This window comes from Lathamus discolor, chromosome 5 (assembly GCF_037157495.1).
Source record: "Lathamus discolor isolate bLatDis1 chromosome 5, bLatDis1.hap1, whole genome shotgun sequence".
In the NCBI taxonomy this organism is placed as follows: Eukaryota; Metazoa; Chordata; class Aves; order Psittaciformes; family Psittacidae; genus Lathamus; species Lathamus discolor.
The window spans coordinates 30922040-30944189 of record NC_088888.1 but is presented as its reverse complement, the minus strand read 5'-3'; the positions used below and the strand labels follow the sequence as shown (position 1 = coordinate 30944189).

The 22150-nt window shown below is 38.6% G+C and overlaps 1 protein-coding gene across 4 annotated transcripts in view; it reads left to right on the top strand.

Moving 5' to 3' along the window:
* Positions 1-22150, top strand: part of RYR2 (ryanodine receptor 2) — a 380163-nt gene that overhangs the window by 210810 nt on the left and 147203 nt on the right. For all 4 annotated transcript variants that reach the window (XM_065680202.1, XM_065680204.1, XM_065680203.1 and 1 more), the window contains 4 exons: positions 3286-3369; positions 5874-6033; positions 18519-18666; positions 21163-21371. In XM_065680202.1, coding sequence (XP_065536274.1) covers positions 3286-3369; positions 5874-6033; positions 18519-18666; positions 21163-21371 — 601 coding nt within the window. The remainder of the gene's footprint in view (positions 1-3285; positions 3370-5873; positions 6034-18518; positions 18667-21162; positions 21372-22150) is intronic.

Here is a 22150-nt window from a genome sequence, read left to right as displayed (position 1 = left end):
ATGCTTAGTGTTGTGACTGACTTTCCTGTTTCTACCTATTTACTCAGTTGTGTGTGATAATTACAAGTATCAGCATTATTCCAAAGAGTGCATTCAGGCACTTATAGTTTTGTTTGTTTGAAGTGTCTTAGGGGTCATTCAGGTTCTACCAGTATGGTATGCCGCCTTATCCTCCTGTGGCTTTCTGATGTGAATTTGCTGCATCTGGGTGGAGATAATGTAGGGTTCAAATTCCTGTTTTACATTGCAAGAAAATTAGACTTACCAGAGGTTAGCTCCTCTGTACTGCTTTCCACTCTTAGATATGTTCTCTTTCTTCTGCTGGTGATAACTGCATAGAAATCATGTATAGTTGGTGCCAACTGATATTTAGCTGCATGGAGTATTCTTAGCACATAATATAGAGGTGGCCACTGCATGTTGATTTCCTCATATCTGATTTTACTGCCTAATTTTAAATCACAGCTTAGTGGCTATAACTCTAGGTTTTATTTCATGTAGCTAGCACTAAAAATATGCTGTAATAAACTCCTGAAACGTACGATTCATCTGCCAAGAGAAATACTGCTAGAGCAATATATATGTTCTTTTTTCCCTCAGTCAGTTCAAGAGTAGTAAATATAGTTAAAGCAAGAAAATACTGTTTTAACTAGTGACAAGAACAAATAAAACCTTTGTTTTCCAGCTTTCTTCCACGTTGGGAAAATTGGGAATGGAGTCCAAGGTTTATACTTGATTTATTATGCATAATCAGTTTCAATCAAAGATATGGATGTCACCCTCAGATTTTGAGAAGCTTCTGATTGGACTCCAGCTTGGTCTCTGACTTTTGTCTAGCATCTTCATTTCAGTGACAATAATTTAGTAATACACCTAGGATTAAGAAGCTGAGACCTGATAACCCGATATTGAACATAAATGCAGGAACAAATAATTGATGAGTTACAGATAAAATCCTGGAGACAAATGAGACTTAAGATTCATACTGCTGGGTAGTGTGAGTGTAAGGGAAGGAAGAGGTCTAAAGTAATCTGAAACTTGATTAATATATCAACCCTGTTGTAAGGTTATGTAGAGAGTCTTTTGAGAGTGTTGTCAGAAATTTGCAGGTGCACAAGTCCATGGGACGTGATGAGATGGATCTGCGGATCCTGAGTGAAGTGGTGAATAAAGTGAACAAGCCACTATCCATCATATTCAAGAAGTCGTGGCAGTCCAGTGAAGTTCCCACTGACTGGAAAAAGTGAAACATAACCCTTATTTTTAAAAAAGGAAAAAATGGGAGACCCAGGTGACGGCATGCCAGTCAGCTTCACCTCTGTGCCTGACAAGATCATGGATCAGATCCTCCCGCAAACTATGCCAAGACATATGGAAAATAAGGAGGTGATTGGTGACAGTGAATGTAGCTTCACTAAGAGCAAATCATACCCGACAAATTTGTTGGCCTGATATGATGGGGTGACAGCGTTGGTGGATAAGGGAAGAGAACTGACATTATCTACCTAGACTTGTGCAAAGTATGTGACACTGTCATGCATGAAATCCTTGTCTCTAAACTGGAGGGACATGGGTATGATGGATGGACCACTTGGTGGACAAGGAATTGCCTGGATGGTCCCACTCAGAATTGCAGTCAACAGCTCGATGTCCAAGTAGAAGCCAGTGATCAGTGGCTTTCTGCAGGACTCAGTATTGGGACTGGTGCTGTTTAACATCTTTGTTGGTTACATGGACAGTGGGATTGGATGCACCCTCAGCAGGTCTGCCAGTGACACGAAGCTGTGTGGTGTGGTTGCCAGCTGGAGGCTGCTATCCAGAGGGCCTGTAAGATCCTCATTAATTTCAGCAAGGCCAAGTTGGTCATACACCCATGTCGGGGCAATCCCAGAGACAGACTGGGCAGAGAGCAGCCCTGAGCAGAAGGACTTGGGGGTGTTGGTCAGTCAGAAGCTCAACATGACCCAGTAGTGTGTGTTTGTGACCCAGAAAGACAACAGTGTCCTGGGCTGCATCAAATGTGACCATCAGGTCTAGGGAGGTGATTCTCCCTCTCTATCTTTCTATTTTGCTCTTCTGAGACCCAGACTGTATCCATTTCTGGGGCCCCCGAAATGAGAAGGCTGTGGACCTGTTGGAGGAAGTCCAGAGGAGGGCCATGAGGATGATCAGAGGGCTGGAGCACCTCTCCTGTGAAGAAAGGCTGAGATAGTTGGGCTTGGTCAGCCTGGAGAAGAGACAGCTCTGGTGAGACCTCAGAGCAGCCTACCAGTATCTGAAAAGGGCCTATAGGAAATCTGGAGAGGAACTTCTTACAAGGGCATGTAGTGATAGGGCAAAGGGGAAATTGTTTTAAGATGGAAGAGGGTAGATTCAGATTAGATATTAGAAAAAAGATCTTTACTATGATTTTTTTCATAGTAAACAAAAAGAGTGGTGAGGCACTGGAACAGGCTGCCCGGAGTAGCTGGGGATGCCCCATCCCTCAAATTTTTCAAGGCCAGGTTAGATGGGGTTTTGAGCAACCTGATCTAGTGGAAGGTGTTGGAACTAGATGAGGCTTAAGGTTCTTTCCAACCCAAACCATTCTAGGATTCTTTGATTTGTTTTCTGAAATGAGCTGCATCTTGCAGACTCAGGCCAGAACAGGCTGCTTGGGTCAGGGGCTCTGTGGTCTGTCTTGTGCATGACACACCGTGTCTAGCTTGAATCCTTTTCTCTGAAGAGGATTAATGTGCAACATCCATACTGAGCATTAAGATGGCAAGTTTGGCCTCCTTATTACGCATTCTGCTGTCAGTCCTTTCTCCAGTCATGTCTTAACAAAATCCATTTAAGATCTCTGAATAGCAGCTTCTTTTTGTGAAGAAGACAGTTTCTAAGGCTAACATTTCCTGCCTCTTCTGTTTGCATCAGCTTTGAAGTAAATAACATAAAAAGATTTTGATATAAAACAGTATGAATAAGATTTATAAGGTAGAAATGTTACAAGGGCAGGGAATCTTTCAATTGATGCCACTTATAGATGAAATAAACTGTCTGATAGTTCCATTTTGAAGTAGTCCACTCATAGTTTTACTAAAATTTTTAGGAACATCTTGTGTTGTTTTCTTAACGCTGTCAGAAAGCTTATTACATATAAAAAAGGCTGGTATTGATCTTTCCATATTACACTGTTGTTATTCCAATAGGTCTTATTTCTTGTATGATGCTATTTATATACACAGCAGCAACTCTGAAAAAAGAAATATTAACAATAATTTATCTCTGATTTCTGTGTCCTAGAACCCTGCTGGCGTTAGGCTGCCATGTTGGAATTGCTGATGAACATGCTGAAGAAAAAGTGAAAAAAATGAAGCTTCCAAAGAAGTAAGTTAAAATTCAGAAGCATCTTTTTGCTAGGCAGTGTGAGCAAACTGTATTTTAACAATATTTCTAATGCTAGTTTTATTGGCATTTGGGTATGCATGCATGCATAGATATTTTCACAAACTTACACAAACCTTCATCCACACCTTTTCTTTTAGATGTTTACATTCTGATGTGTAGACCAAGTTCAGGTTTTCTGTGATTCATTGAAATATTGTTACATAGTTCTTTTATACATACATATTAAGATGAGGCTAGCAGAGATACTGAGCAATGTGAGAACAGTAAGATACAGATGAGCAGATGAACAGGGAGGAGCTTGGATTTTAACTACATGTTTTAACTAGTAGCTTTGGCCTGCAGCGAAAGACAAGTCTCCAACCTGAATTCGTACACACAATATGCTTTTGTTATTTTCGTTAGTATCCATTGGTACTTATCCTTGATGAGTATTCATTTGCATCCCAAAATACAGTGCATGCATCCTCTGTGAATAAATTAAGAGCATCCTTTGAGACCCCTGCTCTTTGACCCTGCTCTTCTATCGAAGTAGCTGTGGCTATCATAGCTTTTATATGCACAATGTAACGCTTGTGCAAGGGACTGTGACAGGAAAGAGCACAGTAATTGCCAGCCTGACAGCTGTGTTAATTCTGTATGATTTGCTATTTTCATTACTGCCTGGTTTCACTCTTCTCACTAGAAGAGACTTCAGAGCTACCTCAGGACAGGTAACCATGAGGACAGTTAGCTGGCACGTGGGAGATAGCAGCACAACTGCCAACTGCTTGATAAATTCTGTAATAGGAATTTGCCAACTGGTAACTATATGAATGGTTGAGTTTTGGACTGATGTTCTTGAATTGTTTTTGAACTTTTTTTTTTAATGTGATGATTTTGAGGGAAGGTCCAACCTCATGTTTATAGATGATAATCCCCGTTAAATACTTGCTTCTTTTCAATTATTGTTTTCAATCAATAATTTGTTCAAATGGGTTTTAGAATAGTTATCTTGGAAGAAAATTAATTAAGATTTGTAAAGTATTTGAATATTTTAGAATATAAATGGGGATAAATACTGTTTCTTTTTCTGGATTTCTGCCTGTCAGTCCAAATAAAGAAAATGCAAGAAAATGACAAAGTTGTACAGAAAATATGCAATTATTTAAACTAGCAATTCTTTAAACAACCCAGCGCATGTAATTTCAGTGAGAGAATGTTGTTTATTTTCTACAGACCCCTTTCTTTATGACCAAAATAGCTCTTTGTTTCGTCAGTATGCTTGCAGAGAAATACTCTTGGATATGCTGGGCGCATCCATCAGCTCCAGCCTGGTCTCTCCTGGGTTTGCAGGGAAGCACCAATTCTGGCAGTTGGAGCACCTCTATTCTGCCTGCCACCAGCCTTGGTGTGTGCCAGGCTATTTATCACATCTTTTTCCCCTCACTCCCCTCTGCCCTTGTAGCATTTTGCCCTTTCTTAAAAATGCTTTCCCAGAAGTGCCACCTGTGTGGTTGAAGGGTTTGACTTTGGCCTGTGGCAGGTCCCTTTTGGAGCTGGCTGTGTCCAGCACAGGGTAGCCCCGGCCTCTCCTCATGCAGGCCACCCTGCAGCATCCCCCACCAGCGCCTAGGCACTGACACCCAGTACAGCCCCTGGATATCTGTCCTCCATCCCTGCTTTTCTTTTCCTGCTTCCCTTCCCTTGCACCTTCTCTCATCAGTGTCCACCGCCATGGTGGTGCCATGTAGTGTCATAGCTTTTTGTTGTAAATTTAGTAAGTCCTGATGTGCTTCATCCCTCGTCACATGCATTATGTCCTTTATCGTGGAAGGTTTGGTCATAAGTCAAGTAGGATATTACTATAATTAATTTGGTGGGAACAACTTCATAAAAGTAAACAACACTTTCTTCTTAAGAGTGCTAAAATTAGTGAGGAAGCTGTCTCTCAGTTCTAAGCCACGCTTAAATTTCAAACATTTACTTCTATAATTTGAAAGATCGTTGGGGTATGAAATATTATGAGGACAAATTTTATTACATGTAATTAATGTGTGATCATGAGTAAGCCATTTGACCTACTGTGTCTTTCACATCCCTATATATGATCAAGAATATATTTTCTTGCTTCAGTAGGAGATAGAATATATATATATATATTGTGAGGTGCTCAGAGGTAAACTAAAACTAAATAGTGTTTGTGAAGTATTTAGATAAACCACATCTTAATCTACTACTTTAAATATGTGAAAGTACTAATAGTTTAATATTCTTTTAGCTCAGACCATTTGGGTAGCTTTCATTCCCAGCTACTTCTTCCTGTTGAGCTTGAAGCAAAGTCATATGTCAGTGCATTATTATTCTTAATGTTCAAAGACAGATTTATATAGATAAATTACATATATGTCACATCATGCCTTTGCAGTTTCTAATAATTTAAATTTATTTTATAATTTTATTTATATGTATTTTATTAATGTAACAAGTTCTGTGTTTTTTGACAGCTACCAGTTGTTGAGTGGATATAAGCCTGCTCCCATGGATCTGAGTTTTATCAAGCTGACCCCCTCTCAAGAAGCTATGGTAGATAAGCTAGCAGAGAATGCACACAATGTGTGGGCAAGGGACCGTATAAGGCAAGGCTGGACATATGGTATCCAGCAGGTAAGTGCTGACTTCAGTCACTTGAAAAAACACTTCTCTTTTGAGATATTTCACAGTTAAATGGGAATAATGGAGAAACAAAGGCAAGAAGAAGCAGCTAATGAATGTGAGCCTGTCAGTCAAAGAAAGGAGAAACACATAATTAAAGCAATCCTGCTGAATCTTTTAGCAGTATGAGACACTTCTTCTACAAGCAGTATTAAAAAACCGGTGCTATATTCTTGTATGCTGTCTGGATCTCAGGGTGAGAAAATTGCATGCAGGAAGCTAATATGCTCTAGTATTTTAAGAAATGTAAACATTGACTTTCAGTAGGGAGGTAATTTAAATGTTTGCAGTCTTGGGAATTGAATAATATTGTTTATCCAGGAAAATCAGAATGTAAACTTCCAGTAATCACTTTGCTAATGTGTTGTATTTCTGGCAGAGGCCATATTTAACTGTGAGTGGTTATGTTAGTCTCCGAGTTCCAGTCCTATTTTAGTGGTTTTGTTTCAGTGAATAGAAATGCCGTGTGGTAACTGTCACAATGCATTATAAGGGAAGGGAGTAAAAATTAAGTACGGTGGATTGTTAACAACAAAACTCAGCTTCTTTGTTTTCTTAAAACACCATTGGTTTACAATGAGCCTAATATATTGTTTTTCAAGACAGATACTATATCAATTTTCCACAGGCATCATATTTTCTCTTTGTGGTTATTTTTCAATTTTATGTAGAGAAAAGTGTCTTCACTTCTGTTCATAAATCCGTGGTAGCATATCACAGTGAAATTTTAGGAAAATTCACTGCTTTGGGGACAAAAAAGAGTTTCCATGGTTTTGCACTGGCTTAAAAGGTCATTAATTTGCAACAATGAGAAACAGCTGTTTAGTAGGTACATACTCTTTCCTGCCTATAAAACAGTGGTTTGATTTTTGACAAAAATTCTAGTTACACATTTCAGATCAGCACATTTCAAATTTTGCTTTTTCTATAAAACCAAAATTCATTCTACTTGCAAAACTTCTGTGTATGAAAAAATACAGCTTTTATCTATCTATCTATCTATCCGTATGAAAATAAAGTTAGGCACTTAAATTCATCTCCTTGCATACTGCCGAAGTGCATTTATGTGACAAAATATATATGCTGCATAGCATTTCAGCATCGTCCATTGTAGTATCTTACTATAAAGCTCTTGTGGTGGTACTTTGTTTTTGTGGTATTTAGGAAATCCGTGTTCTCCATTTGGGTTTAGGAAAACAATGAGCCATTTTTTTATTTTTTTTTACTCGAATGTATGTAATATCCCTTACTAGATTGACACTAAAGATAAATCAGTATTAGTATTATAAGCACCTCGCCTGCTTACAACAGGATTAAATTTTCCCTAATACTGCACCTTTGAGTAAGGAAAGGTAGCCCTTGGAAGTATTGTTAACATTTTTGAAGATTATTAATCATGAGAAGTGTTGGAAGTGATGATTCTCTGTTATCAGGTAGGTCATGCAGATTAATCCGTTTTTATTCCACTATTTCAATCCTTTGTTTATGGAGGTAGTACACAATTCGTTTCTAGAATGAGAGTCTGCATATCTCTAGATGCTCAAAAGAAATATTTCTGATATATGTAAGAAGGTAATCAATAATTTACACCATGCCTTCCATGTTTTTTATTTTCCCAGAAGCCAAACACTTTCAATACAGGTTCTTGCCAATCAGGAGATGTGAAATGAATGAAATCTGGGAGATGGTTACAGCTTTGATAGAACTCTGACATATCCCAAAATTAAATTTAGTTTTGCAACAGAATTTATTGGTTAAAGTGTAGTTAAGAAGTTTCTGGAATCAAATGCATCTTAGCTAATAATATTTCTAGCTTGCGCAGGGAAAATTTAAACCCACAACTCATATGTAGTAAATAAAGTTTCTTAGATCTTGAAGACAACTTAATGTATCCTGTGTATCTGTATATCTTTGGAGAAAAAAAACCCTCCACAAATAATTTTGTTGTATTTGTTGGAGTGAATCTGCAGTTAAATTGTATGTGTTCTGAATTAGGTATTAAGTAAGAAAGACAGTTAAACGATGCTGTCAAGACTTTTCCAGGGTTTCTGCACTGGGATTGGTAAGAGAATGAGGTAATAGGAGTGGGTGGCAATGAAAAAAAGTTTCTTTTTCACATCTGCACAGTGTGAGTATGCACTCTTTTTCTGCTTTTTAAGAGGCGTGATATGATATAGTAATAAATCATTAGTTTTATTATGGTTCCCAAAAGGCAGTGGAGTTGCCCCAGGCCACAGGTTTTGTTTAAAAAATTAAATAAAAACATTGATTAAGCAAATCTCCTATGGGATGTAACCTAAAATTAAACACTTCAACTTCATGTTGGAAGAATCATAAAGTTTGTCTTATGTTCTTGGTGCTGTGCCTGGGGAAAGACCTTACTGTTTAATCTAAAAGGCTGTGGCCTTGTGAGGAGACAGTTTTGAGGCTCACTGAGAGGGCAGAGGCAAAGAAGAACACCCTGTGATCTACTCTCTGAATAACTCTCTATTTTATCTACTAACTCTTAAAATACTGTCGTGAGGGACAGCCTTGGAAATCAGGCCTTCCCTAGACTTCCTTCTTAATGCATGTTCTGCTTGCTGGGTGACAAAGCTCAACATCATGAGAGAACACAAATTTGTGTTCACTTATTAGAATTTATAGTCTGGTGTAAGAAAACTTGTAGAAGATACAGGTATAGATTTAAACCCTTTAGTCTTGTAATTATTGAACTGAGCATTACCCATTTTCCACAAAGGTATCTGACTGGACAACTAGAAATTAAGTATCTAAATCCATTTTGATGGTCAAATACAAGTTATTATGTAAAGAGGTTATCATTATCACTTAGATCTACTAGGTTTTAAAATAAACTAGGTAGTATCTGGTTAGGTTTTCAGAGATATTTTATACAGTCAGTGATTTTGATTATTAGGTTGTCCTCTGAAAGAGACATCAATAAATGCTTCTGCTTTAAATCAGCTGGACTTAGTTATATGATCAGTACTGAACTGTTCTTGTTCTTCCTTACCAAAACAATTATAACCATACAAAGAAGGATCTGGAGAATTTAAGAGTAAACAGCTTAGGTGCCTGATCATGTTAAGAAGCTGATCACAATCAGAGTTGGAAAGCCACTTGAATCACAGTTTTTCAGTCTTCGAGTTTTCTGCTTTAAGATTCCAAACATTTTGTTGGGCCTGATTTGTCCAAACCGACTGGAGACTCTTCTGTGCCGAGTAAACCGGTTATTGAAAATGTCACACAGTGGTGCAGTGAACAGCATTACAGTTACGCTTTCAACAGAGGATAGTTGTTAAAAATCATCAAGAGCTCAGCAATATTAACAACCTTCAGGAAACGTCAGCAAAATCAGCACTATATTTTACTCCCCTTATTCTTGGAAGGCAAAATTATAGTAGTCTAATGTACGGTTGTGCAGGTAGATGATGTTGAAAACCTTCCCACCAATACTATGCGTTGTAGAAACTGGCATGCTTGGGATGTTGATGCTGGTATCCTCTGAATTCACTTATTTATCTCTTTTCAAATAATTAAGTTTATTTTCTTCTGGAGAGAAGACAGACAGCTGAGTTCCAAGAGTGCTTACAGTGTGCAGGTAACAAATACCAATCATTAAAAGTCAAAAGCCACTGTCCATCATATTTGAAAAATCATGGCAGTCAGATGAAGTTCCCGATGACTGGAAAAAGGGAAATATAACCCCTATTTTCAAGAAGCGGAAAATGGATGACCTGGGCAATTAAAGACCAGTCATTCCCATCTCTATGCCTGGCAAAATCTTGGAGCAGATTCTCCTGGAAGGCATGCTAAGGCACATGAAAAACAACAGGGTGCTTGGTGACAGCCAGCATGGCTTCACTAAGGGGAAATTCTGCCTGACCAATTTGGTGGCCTTCTATGATGGGGCTATGGAACTGATAGACAGGGGTAGAGCAGTTGACATCATCTACCTGGACTTGCGCAAAACGTTCGACACTGTCCCATATGACATCCTTGTCTCTAAATTGGAGAGATATCAATTTGATGGATGGACCACTTGGTGGATAAAGACCTGGCTGGATGGCTACACGCAAAGAGTTGTGGTCAATGGCTCAATGTCCGGCTGGAGACCAATAACGAGTGGTGTTCTTCAGGGATCAGTGATGAGAAGGTCTTGTTCAACATCTCTGTCAGTGACATGGACAGTGGGATTGAGTGCACCCTCAGCAAGTTTGCTGATGACACCAAGCTGTGTGGTTCGGTTGATATGCTGGAGGGAAGGAATGCCATCCAGAGGGACCTTGACACGCTTGTGAGGTGGGCTGATGCCAACCTCATGAAGTTTAACCATGACGAGTGCAAGGTCCTGCACCTTGGCCGGAGCAATCCCAGGCACAGCTACAGGTTGGGCAGAGAAGAGATTTAGAGCAGCCCTGTGGAGAAGGACTTGGGGGTGTTGGTCGATGAGAAAATGAACATGAGCCGGCTTCAGTGTGTGCTGGCAGCCCAGAAAGCCAACCGTATCCTGGGCTGCATCAAAAGGAGCGTGACCAGCAGGTCGAACAAGGTGATCCTGCCCTGCTACACTGCTCTCGTGAGACCTCACTTGGAGTATTGTGTGCAGTTCTGGTGTCCTCAACATAAAAAGGACATGGAACTGCTGGAACAAGTCCAGAGGAGGGCCACGAGGATGATCAGGGGACTGGAGCACCTCCCGTATGAAGACAGGCTGAGAAAGTTGGGGCTGTTCAGCCTGGAGAAGAGAAGGCTGTGTGGAGACCTAGCAGCCTTCCAGTACCTAAAGGGGGCCTATAAGGGTGCTGGGAGGGTCTCTTCATTAGGGACTGCAGTGACAGGACAAAGGGGAAATGGGTTAAAACTTAAACAGGGGAAGTTTAGATTTGATATAAGGAGGAAGTTCTTTACTGTGAGGGTGGTGAGGCCCTGGAATGGGTTGCCCAACGAAGCTGTGAATGCTCCATCCCTGGCGCTGTTCAAGGCCAGGTTGGATGAAGCCTTGTGCGGGATAGTTTAGTGTGAGGTGTCCCTGCCTATGGCAGGGGGGTTGGAACTAGGTGATTTTAAGGTCCTTTCCAGCCCTAACTATTCCATGGGTCTATGAAAAGAGCAGAATAGCAAGGCTCTCCTTTCTGGATGTCTTGCAAAGATGCTTCTCATTTAGCTGACATACATGGCAAACTGCTAGCTCTTGTCCACACTGCTGCTTGTGTCTGCTTGACTCTAACAGTGGGTTTGTTTTCTGGGCTACATTTTGTTAATCCATTATATTACTGTGACATGTTACAGTACTGTAATAAAATGACATGATGTTACGCTGTGTAGTACCATAAACAGATCTTCCAGAGCTATGAAATAGTTTCCTAAGGGAAAGAAGCTTATAGATGCTTAAAAGCAGATGAACTATTCATTGGGAAGTATGTTATAAACAGCAATCTTGCTGTGACTCTAAGATGGATTAAATGGCCTGTAGGTCTGTTCCATAAGTGCCACATACTTTTGTGGTTATATAATATGAAAAATTAAAGGGATATTGTCAAGTAGTTCATGTATATACCATTTCCTAACTGTTATAAACTGGTTATGCCTTCCAAGTTCCAGATTATTTTTTCTTCTTCGAAATCCATCACTGCTTTTCAGGACTTTTTTCTTAACAAGAGATAGCTGCTCTTTCTGCATGATCATGCACGTATTTTTGTCCTGCTGGTGCAGAGCCAACCAGGCAGACAGCAGAGGGAGCATGAGTTAACTAATAAATACTGTTCCCAGAACTGTGCTAACAGCGGTGATGACACTGATCGCAAATGAGTATTTTTTAGGAGTACAGACTCACAGTACCTTGCTGCTCCATGAAAGGAGCAGAAGGAAAAAATAAAGCAAAAAACAAACCAGGTAAGAAAAATGCATATTCCTGCTTAAAAGAACATTTTAAAGAGTAAGAAGAAGTGGACAACCAGGCACAAAATCAGCATGAAAATACTTGACAGTGTCCCTTTAAGGGGGATTGTGGTTGCCTGTGGGTTGGTCTTCTCTGAACTGGGAAAATAGTAAATTCTCAAAGACAGGAATGGAAATAGATCCAGGCAGAAGAGCAATACAACTTTGATGTTAGTTAAAATAATAACATATGTGTAATGAGAGAGGGCTTGAGATATATATATATGTGTGTGTGTGTGTGTGTGTGTGTCTATATTACTTATTTCTTTTTACATGCATGGATTTTCATAGACCCATGGAATAGTTAGGGCTGGAAAGGACCTTAAGATCACCTAGTTCCAACCCCCCTGGGACACCTCACACTAAACTATCCCGCACAAGGCTTCATCCAACCTGGCCTTGAACACCACCAGGGATGGAGCATTCACAGCTTCGTTGGGCAACCCATTCCAGGGCCTCACCACCCTCACAGTAAAGAACTTCCTCCTTATATCAAATCTAAACTTCCCCTGTTTAAGTTTTAACCCATTTCCCCTTTGTCCTGTCACTGCAGTCCCTAATGAAGAGACCCTCCCCAGCACCCTTATAGGCCCCCTTTAGGTACTGGAAGGCTGCTGAGGTCTCCACGCAGCCTTCTCTTCTCCAGGCTGAACAGCCCCAACTTTCTCAGCCTATCTTCATACGGGAGGTGCTCCAGTCCCCTGATCATCCTCGTGGCCCTCCTCTGGACTTGTTCCAGCAGTTCCATGTCCTTTTTATGTTGAGGACACCAGAACTGCACACAATACTCCAAGTGAGGTCTCACGAGAGCAGTGTAGCAGGGCAGGATCACCTTGTTCGACCTGCTGGTCACACTCCTTTTGATGCAGCCCAGGATACGGTTGGCTTTCTGGGCTGCCTGCACCCACTGAAGCCGGCTCATGTTCATTTTCTCATCGACCAACACCCTCAAGTCCTTCTCCACAGGGCTGCTCTAAATCTCTTCTCTGCCCAACCTGTAGCTGTGCCTGGGATTGCTCCGGCCAAGGTGCAGGACCTTGCACTCGTCATGGTTAAACTTCATGAGGTTGGCATCAGCCCACCTCACAAGCGTGTCAAGGTCCCTCTGGATGGCATTCCTTCCCTCCAGCATATCAACCGAACCACACAGCTTGGTGTCATCAGCAAACTTGCTGAGGGTGCACTCAATCCCACTGTCCATGTCACTGACAGAGATGTTGAACAAGACCTTCTCATCACTGATCCCTGAAGAACACCACTCGTTATTGGTCTCCAGCCGGACATTGAGCCATTGACCACAACTCTTTGCGTGTAGCCATCCAGCCAGGTCTTTATCCACCAAGTGGTCCACCTATCAAATTGATATCTCTCCAATTTAGAGACAAGGATGTCATATGGGACAGTGTCGAGCGTTTTGCGCAAGTCCAGGTAGATGATGTCAACTGCTCTACCCCTGTCTATCAGTTCCATAGCCCCATCATAGAAGGCCACCAAATTGGTCAGGCAGAATTTCCCCTTAGTGAAGCCATGCTGGCTGTCACCTTATCATAGAATAGTTTGAGTTGGAAGGGACCATGAAAAGTCATCTCGTCCAACCCCCCTTTGACATATGTCCTACCTCACTTAATTGCTTGGATATTCTTAGCAAATTTCTCAAAAAGATGACTGAACTATAGCATTGAAGTATGAAAGGATGCTTTTGTGACTAAATCCTCTCAAATGAGTGGAAAATATTCAGAACTTATGCAAGTTTATGCATGATCCTACAGAGTTGGGAGACAACCTAAAATGTTATTCCAACTGTGTGAAGAGCATCTTAAAAAAGATGTTCTGCACTTCCTGTGCTAGGATAATTAGTCAGGACTGTGAAACAGTTTCTGAGTTTGACTTCTCTTTGTCCCAAAATGACAGACAGTTTGGTCTTTTTAAGTAGGGATGTTTTTTTTCTTTTTTTTTTTTTTTTTTATGATATCTTTTTGTAGGAAGCGTATGACATCCCTGTTTGATCAAGAGTTGGACTTCTTAGACCGCCTAGTGCTGCAGTGCAGGAGAGGTACCATTCTGGAGATTCAGACTGAGAAGAATATGAATGTACTGGAAGAATCACAAGTTGAAACTTGTCACTTACCTTGTCATTAAATGTATCTAAAAAGGCATCTTGTCCTTGTATAAACTATTTATGTTACCTCACTCACACATTTACATTATTTATGCAGATGTATTAGTTCCTTCCATTTATAGCCACATTCTGCCATATAGTGCACATTCTGCCAGGCATTCCATATGGATATGGTCCTTAGTGAAGATGGTGGAAGCTGTACACATATTTCTAAGTATGCACTTATTTCAAAGGACAGAACTCAATTGCTAATATGCCAGGTTAGGAACACAGCTTCCACTTTGGGTGGATACATTTAGCATACTTTTTTTTTTTTAAATGTTGCCAAAAATATGGTTTAATGAGGACTTTATTGTGCTTTCCAGTTCTGACTGCTCTGGCATCCTGTAATTATTTACTTAGTAAATAGCAATTTTTAATCATATCTTTCCTTTTTCCCTTACAAAACAATTTTTATTTGTAATGGTTTATGGTTAAACATGAGCTGCCGTGATAAATGCAAAAAAGTTAGACCTCTGGGTAACAAGATATGAAACTTGTGGTGTAAGTAAATTATCACAGTGTATATATATGGGGCACACTTGCACGATGGGTCACTGAGCGGGGTTTCTGACAGCATTGCTGGCAAGCTCATCAGTAGCATTTCTTGTGGCAAACGCTCAGAAATCTTTGTGGAAGACTGCAAGAGACAGACATGGCAGCAAGCGGAATCAAGTCACAGCTGTGGAATGAGTGTTTTCTAATGGTACAAATGAAGCTAGAACAACAGCATGTCTGCCTCTCTGAATGTGTGCTGAAATACATTTGCTTTGTGCTTGTCATTTAACAGCCTTGGTTATGAGAATAAAATCATTTCAGTACCACACAGTATATATCTGTGCAGTTCTAACATTTCAAATTGCAAAACTTATCCCATTAAATTATTATGTTTTTCCTGCACTCTTCCTAGTCTGTGTTTTTACTTTTCAGTCTTTTCCTGGTTTTGTTAGACACTTATTTATGTATGTTTCTGGTGTCTTGTTCCTTTTAGTCTAGTGATCTGTGCTGTTCCTGAACTTTTCAGAGCTTTGGGAAGGTCCAGGAGTGCACAGGTTTGCAGTAATCACATTTATAGCTCTGAAAAGTGTATTATTTATTATCGTTTCAGATGTCTTTTAGAGGTTTATGTGAGATTTTATTTTTTTTGTTACTGACTTACTTCTGAAGAGTAAAACTTCATTGCACATGCTGTATCTCTTAATAGATTCTTCTTTTAGAGCTGCTGATAGAATTTGAAATTTATAGAATTTAGGTTTTCTATGCTGCTGTAGACAGTATGGACACTTTTCTTGTTTCATTCTTGCTCTTACATGGCATCTGTCTATGCAGGTTGCAAGACCAGTTGCTAGGTCCAATGCCCTAGATCAGTTATCTGCACATCACATACTAAATGAATGAATGCAGTTCTACATCTCTCAGCTCCCAGTGTATTTCCTTTGTGAATTATTTCGCAGCAGTGTTCATTACCTGTGAGTGTTACATCACTCCAGTTTAAAATAATTTATTAGTTTCTTCCATTTAAAGTCGGGGCACATTCTGCCAGGAATTTCCACTTTTCATGTTTGCAATGCTTTCTTTTACTTAAGTAACTCCAGATTGAATTCTAAATGACTAATCCAGTGTTTGTGTTATGTTATATGAAGACAAAGTTGTATAATAAGATATATAGGCTTTTTTCTTTATTTTTTTTTCTGTGATATGATAGGTTCTGAATTCAAAACCAAAGAATTATATAAACGTCATGTGTACTACCCAGCTCAAGCCACTTAAATCAGAATCTTGTTGACAAGCTCAAATGTTTCATCTATGGAGGACATGTGTTTTTCTTGTGTTTTCAAATGACATGGTGAACAAGTAGTTGCCAGACAAACTCTATACGGAGTCTTCTGATGAACCATTAGACTGACAAACTAGGAAAATTCTGGAAAAAAATAAAAGCTTAGCCTGATTTTTCCTTCTTTTAATAGTCTACACTACAAAACAATACATTTTCCATACTGAATAGGAAGAATTAAGTCTATGTGCACATTGCAAATGTACTCAATAAGAATTACTGCTCTTAGCTAATCAGTTTTCTTGTTGACTTGATTGTGACTGTGCAAAGCTCAATCACTGTGTAGGAGCATTCTCTTGATTAGCTGCACTTAAACCACAGACTTGCAGAAGATCGTTAGCACAAAACACTTAGGATGAGTGTAAGAATAACAGTTCTTAATTCAGCAATAAGTAAAACATAAAAAAAAAAAAAGGTAGACATACCCTAGGAAAAAAAAAAAGGGGGGGGAGCAAAATTATTAAAGTAAAAATCCCTTCTAGTATTCCTATATAAAGAAATAGCCAAAGGAGAAAAAGGTCACAATACTGAATGAAAATTAAACCAAAGGAAAAAACCGTAAAATTGAGTTTAATATTTATGATTACTTTATGACTTTAATCACTTTTTTGTCACTCTGATTTTATGCTTAAGCTTTTTTAAAAGTACTTATACTATATTTCATTATCATATATTGTTATCAGCTGATTGCCTGCATGATGTTGATGGTTGCTATGGCAATTGCCAGTACATTAGTCTAACTGACTATTATGGATAAGAAGTTACATAATTGTTGTTCCAAACTTCTGTTTCATATTTTTAATGGCAGTATTTTGTAATATCTTTTGGATATACAGTGTTTCAGAGGAAAATGTTCCTCTTTTTATGTCCTTTCCATCACAAATAACTGAAGCCATGGTGTTTCATCTGTTAATGAGAATATTCTTATATCAAATAATAATTCCTTGTAACATTTACTTCAACGTCTGTCAGGTCCATTTTCTTCTGGAAGCAGACTTTTTCCACATTTACCAAATTAAATATTGGAAAAAGGGGATGTGAATTTCAGTGTTTTGGAAAAAATAGGGAAAGCAGTCCTTTCAAGTGGTCCTTGTGTTGGCACTTCTCACTGCCATTCTCACTAATTATAACTAAAATGAGTTGATATGGTGTAGTAGTTTGTGTCGCAGCAATGCATTATCTTTATTTTTCTGTTAGTCCTTTTAGCATATGCTTGCCCTGTAATATTTCTTCTTGTAGAATGATCAGTGGTAGGACCAAATTTCATCAAGCCCTAATTAATAACTGCAGTTTAATATTTACTCACCATGATAAGGCAAAAGGCAGGTAGCCTTGAATCTAAGCATTTGAAAGACAACAAAATATGCCTACAAGTATTTTGTCAGAATGGAAGTACCATTTCTTTCCTGACGGTAAAGCTAGAATGAAAACCATGTACGTTCTTAAAAGTATAACTCTACTGCTATAAAAGAAGTAAGATACTTTCACTGTAGGCACTGCTTTCTAAAGTAATAGGCACTATTTTTGCCTATTTAATAAGGCAAAATTAATTTTTGCCTTCTTAATAAGTCTGACCAATTATCAAAGCCTCTCTATATCTTTGGTATATGTACCCAAGAGAACAAAGACCAATTATATGGTGAATAAATACATTATATGAGAACAAATACATTATATGTCCAGGTTTTAATTTTTGTTTTTAAATAAGGTGTTAGGAAGAACATGTAGAGTTCTTTATGGTTTCTCTCCCTGCCAACAAATGCTGACAGGATGTGAGAATAAAATGCAGGCAAAAACCCAATTCAGTTAGTCACTAAAATTATGTCAGGTGTTTAAATAATCTAGTCAAACAGTGTTTTTAAATAATTTAGTTTTGCAGTACAGTAGAACCTAATCAGTGTTGTGTTAATAAACAGATAAAATACACAGATCAAAAATTATCAGTATGTTAATTTCAGCTGGAAGAGGGGTTACATTACATTACCTATTACAAAAATTTTGCACATTAAGCACATGTTCTTACCATTACCCTTTTTTGTGGAAAAGTATGTTTCAAGTATTTGACGTAGTAAAGCACAGGCTTATTATATCTTGTTCAGTGCTGTATTTAAAACCCTTACATATTTGCCGTACAGTAAAGTCTCTGAGCTTTAGTTATGTACTAGCTTCTTGTTATAATAGCTGTTTTCTAAACACTGCAGAAAATGCAATCTGTTTGACTTTTCAGTCAAACTCCTTGCATTTGTTCTTGTTGCTTGTTTTGTTGTCCTGTTAAGTAAATTTGATGGCAAATGAAAGCTGGTATAAGTCACAGGGTTTCATTTATTTGTGTATTACTTTCCTTTGTTGTGACTTTATAGACTATCGCAGTGTCTTTGAATCCTTGCCGTATTTGCAGTTCTGTGATTTCTGCTGGTATAAATAGCTACTGCTACTGTATCACAATTTTGTTTTTAAGACAAAGCACAGTTTCTAAAATTGAATTGATTTTTTGTACTTATGCAGGATGTGAAAAATCGACGAAATCCCCGTCTTGTACCTTACGCTCTTTTGGATGATCGAACGAAGAAGTCAAACAAAGACAGTCTTCGGGAAGCAGTCCGCACCCTCCTAGGCTATGGTTACAACCTGGAGGCTCCTGATCAAGATCATGGTGATTAATTTTGCTTTTCTCTCTCACTCTCTCCCCCTCTCCCTTTCTCATATGATTAATAAATGTTAAAAGCTTAAGCAATTTAAATCTGGATTGTGAATACTACAAGACACAACCCTGAAATACTGTAAATCAGGAAAACACGTTTATCATCCTGCTTAATGTATGATCTTACGCCAGGTAATAAAATATATGGTTGCATTTTATGCATGTATCCTATCGATATATTGATTAATGAATGATTATTTTTCCTGCTTTATATAATGATAGTATTGTTAAATTTTGGACCTGTTTAGACCATAGACCTTCATGAAAGCATTTCTTCAGATCTTACTCATAACCAATGTGTACAGAGGGAACCTGTCATTTTCCATTTCTTTTCCAAACCACATAGCTACTCTGATCCCTAGTTTTTTGAGAGACTGCTAGTAAATTACACTTTAAATATGAGTTATCACTGATATTATGAATGTTTAACAAGGCTGGATTGCTAAATGGGCAAAACAGTGTTTTCTAATGGAGTAGATTGTGTTGGTGGCAAAATGATTTTACTGTTAAATCTGCCTATGCCTAGTCTGGAGAGTGTAAGGCTGACACATAATCTCGTAATTTCTTCCCCTCCCATTGTGGGAGGGAGATGCTGTGTAGAGTGAGCATCACTTCTGCTTGGTTCTGGGAAGGTGAGTTTGCTGGTAGAGGAGGGTTTTGCCTCTTATGAAAATAAAGGGGTTGTCTAGTAGTGTTGGGTGAGAGGGAGACAAAGCACGCTCAATTCCTACAATCTCTTCCAAATCCCACTGAAAAGTATTAATCCTGTTTCCTCATTTACAGCTCTGAGAACCGTATGTTTCTCTGCCTTTCTTTTAGAATGAACTGGAAAAATTTGGTTTTTTTTCCTTATGATGCAGAGATCCTTGAGTTAGTTCTGTGCATAGAGTTACTAATGAAATGTAAAGAACAGTTTTAATCCTTGCATTTGAAAGGTGTCATCAATCCTGTTGCAAAATTCCCAGACAAAAGGACCTGCAGAACACAGTCCCACAAACTGGCTTTTCTTAAACAAAGACTGGAATTGCATTCAGCAAAAGGTTTTTATACTCATTTTGAGAGTTTAGATTTCACTATTTATGACCCTCTCAAGTTTGAGATGTGTAAAACATGTCTGCCAATGCTTATAGCCCCAGCTGGCAATAACTACCATGCAGCTTCTCACTCTCCCTTGTCCCCCAGTGGGATGGGGAGGAAAACAGAAAAAGGCAAAAATCATGGGTTGAGATAAGAACAGTATAATACTTGAACTAAAGTTCAATAAAATAATACTAACAGTAAAAATAACAATATTTTTAACGAAAAGGAGAGAAAGAGGAATAAAACACCTAAAAAGAAGTGATGGACAATACAACTGCCCACCTGCTAACTGATGCCCAGCCCATCCCTAAGTAGTGATTGTCCCCTTCCGGGTAACTGCACCAACTTTATATACTGAGCATGATGTGCTGTGGCATAAACATCCCATTGGCTAGTTTAGGTCAGCTGTCCTGGTTGTGCTCCCTTCCAGCTGCTTGTGCCCCTCCTCACTGGCAGGGCATGAGAGACTGAAAAGTCCTTGACTAGGGTAAGCACTACTCAGCAACAAGTAAAAACATCGGGATTTTATCAACATTATTCTCAGACTAAAGCCAAATCACAGCACTGTACCAGTTACTAGGAAGAAAACTGTATCCCTCTGAAACCAGGGCAATGCCATAGGGATTGTCTTTCATCAGCCAAAATCCATACTGTTATTAAAGGATTTAGAGCCCTCTAGTGGTGTTCTGCATCTCCGTTCATTAATTTTATTTTAAACTTTGATTTACAAAGCTCTACACCGTCATTTTTGTTCTTTATTAGTATTACTACTTACTGCTTCCCACAGCAGCTTTACTTTTGGCGTTGCTTAGAATCTAGAAAGCATTAGGTTGCTTAGAATTTAAAAAGACAACAAATTATCAGTATTCATGCTTTTAGGTGGTTCATCTACAGGGCTGTGGTACTGAGGGTCTTCAGAAGTGTTTTTATGGCAATAATCATGTAGACCATCAAAAATAAAAAATTACTAATAAAGAATTATATGGCAGTGAGTTCAGAGCTGCTTAGGGGAAACTTAATGAACCTGACCTAATGGAGGTCAGACATTTGGTGGCATGACAAATGATACTAAATTCTGAAGTATGTGACCTTACAGGCTATTCAAGATGATATTGGAAATGTGGACCCTCCCCCATCCCCCACTAGATGAGTTAGTGTAAACTAATTCCTAAGAGGTACCAAAGTGTGTTGATTCCCCAGAACTGGTAAGGGTGTTTTTACCATAAGGCTGTTCTGCAGGCAAATTCTTCTTTTCATGCCTATGCTCGAAAGGATTCCTTGGTTTTCACTGCCTTAATTTTGTTAGTACGAGTACTTTGTGTGTTGTGGGTTTTTTCTTTACTTTTTTTAATTTTTTAAACCTTACAGCGATGAGACTGGATGTGTGTAGTGGGATAATGGAAAAATTCAGGATCTTCCGCACAGAAAAGACTTACTCTGTGAAGACTGGGAAGTGGTACTTTGAGTTTGAGGCAGTTACTGCAGGAGACATGAGAGTTGGCTGGACGAGGCCAGGTTGTCTGCCAGATCAGGAACTTGGCTCAGATGAAGAAGCTTTTGTTTTTGATGGCTTTAAGGTTTGTATATGTTTGTCTGTAATAATATAAATGATTGCCAGACTTTCAATTTTGCATCTTATTTCATGTGTCAGAATCTCAACATAATTGCCTTCTTTCATTTCTGTTGTATAATTTTTTTTTCTCTCTTTGAGGGCCTAGGTGGAATAAGGAGGATAAATGTCACCTGAAAATTAGTTAGCAGTGTGGCATTTCTATTTTTTCATAGTTGCACAGTATTTATACATTATATGTAAATCACTGAAAATCTAAGTGACTTACACAAATTCAGAGTACTGGCAGAGCTGTAATTAACTATGAATCATTTCTTTAATTTTTTACTTTGTTGTTCTCTCCATAAGAAGTGTCATTAGGGGAAGATTTGGTAACAATTGTTAGCAGTAAGCATTTGAAGCAAACTTTGATACAAGTTTTTTTATATGAATGTAAAAGTTATGAAGAGCATACCTAGGTTTTCATGAAAATCCTTACAGTTTAGTGTAAATGAAGTACGATAGAAACAGTAATTTTTTTTTCCAGTTTAATTCTGCATGAGAGAATGACAGATAGAAATGTAATAGTAAAAATATATAGGAAAATAAATTATTTTATGTGTTACTGATTTGAATCAGAATTGATTAAATGTCTCATTAAAACCTTTTATTTCACTATGAAGGCGAGTGCAACCCCTATCCAAACCGTAGCTGCTTTTAAGGTTACTTATGACTCAGGTCAAAATGTTTCTGGTATCTGATGCTGGAGTAATTTTGTTTATTACTGTTACAATATGTAACAGAAAT